The sequence below is a fragment of the Leptonychotes weddellii genome, unplaced genomic scaffold, assembly GCF_054177405.1.
Source record: "Leptonychotes weddellii isolate Sample4059 unplaced genomic scaffold, ASM5417740v2 HiC_scaffold_33417, whole genome shotgun sequence".
Taxonomy (NCBI): domain Eukaryota; kingdom Metazoa; phylum Chordata; class Mammalia; order Carnivora; family Phocidae; genus Leptonychotes; species Leptonychotes weddellii.
Window position 1 is genome coordinate 1 of NW_027933246.1, and position 1,309 is coordinate 1,309.

At 66.3% G+C, this 1,309-nt stretch overlaps 1 protein-coding gene across 1 annotated transcript; it reads left to right on the plus strand.

Annotated features, from left to right (window-relative positions):
* Window positions 1–734: 734 nt before the first annotated feature.
* LOC102739710 (alpha-2,8-sialyltransferase 8E) lies at window positions 735–1,276 on the plus strand (the record flags this gene model as incomplete). The annotated part of the gene is made up of 1 exon (XM_081810695.1): window positions 735–1,276. A coding segment is annotated over one exon (469 nt), but the record flags the coding sequence as incomplete, so codon positions are not given.
* Window positions 1,277–1,309: the final 33 nt, after the last annotated feature.

The window sequence follows — 1,309 nt, forward strand, 5'->3', positions numbered from 1 at the left end:
TGCTGTGTCCCGGCGGCTCTGGGGAGAAGCCTCACACAAAGATCTCAGTCCCCGCTGAGTGCCCCTCCTGGGGTCTGTCCGTGTGGGAGGCCTCAGGGAAGGGCGTTCAGGGGTTAAAACTCCAGCCAGGGGCACAGTCACACCATCCAGGTCAGGCTAGGGGCAAGACGGGGGACAGCCAGAGACCAGAGGGTGGGGAGTTGGTAAATGGGGTGAGGTGCCCAGGGACACTAACGGAGTCAGCAGAGTGAAGGAGCAGGGGAGAGGAGGGAGATGAGCCCACAGGAGGGCCCTTTAATGTGAGGAAGAAGGGGAGGGAGGGGCTGTGGGGGAGGAGCGGCTGAGAGGACAGGCAGACTCTTTTGGTGTACCTCACTGGGGGCCTTGGGAGAGAAAGTACGGGTGAATGGCCTGCGGACTCCAGGGAGAGCCTCCACTTCCTCACCCCTGCCCCACCGAGTCCACCCGGGGACGCCCTCACCCCTTGGGGTGAAGCACTGCGGTCCCTACACTGTTGTCCCTGGGGGACCACTTACACAAATACAGCTGACCCCGAGAAAGGCAGGGCATTCACCTTCGGAGGCGAAGGAAATGAAAGGGAGCAGCAGGGTGGCCTGGAGTGCCCTGCGTGCCCCGAAGAGGCCCCCGGGGTGGCGGGTGGGGGCGGCAGGGGCTCCGGGGCGCCCATGGCCTGGGGAGTGGGCTGCCGACCGTGTCGCTGTGGCCCCGCCCAGGTTCCACAAGTTGGAGAAGTGGCGGCGGCCCTTCTACCGGGTGCTGCAGGTGTACGAGAACGCGTCGCTGCTGCTGCCCGCCTTCTACAACACGCGCAACACCGACGTGTCCATCCGCGTCAAGTACGTGCTGGACGACTTCGAGTCGCCGCAGGCCGTGTACTACTTCCACCCGCAGTACCTGGTCAACGTGTCGCGCTACTGGCTCAGCCTGGGGGTGCGCGCCAAGCGCATCAGCACCGGCCTCATCCTGGCCACGGCGGCGCTCGAGCTCTGCGAGGAGGTGCACCTGTTCGGCTTCTGGGCCTTCCCCATGAACCCCTCGGGCCTCTACATCACCCACCACTACTATGACAACGTCAAGCCCCGCCCCGGCTTCCACGCCATGCCCTCCGAGATCTTCAACTTCCTGCACCTGCACAGCCGGGGCATCCTGCGCGTGCACACGGGCGCCTGCAGCTGCTGCTGAGGGTGGCGGGCTGGCCGGCCCCCGCGGCGAGCAGGACCCCGCTCCTCCTCTCCCTCCTGCAACGGGCGGGGGCGGGGCGTGGCTGCCGCTCAGGCTGTCACTGCCT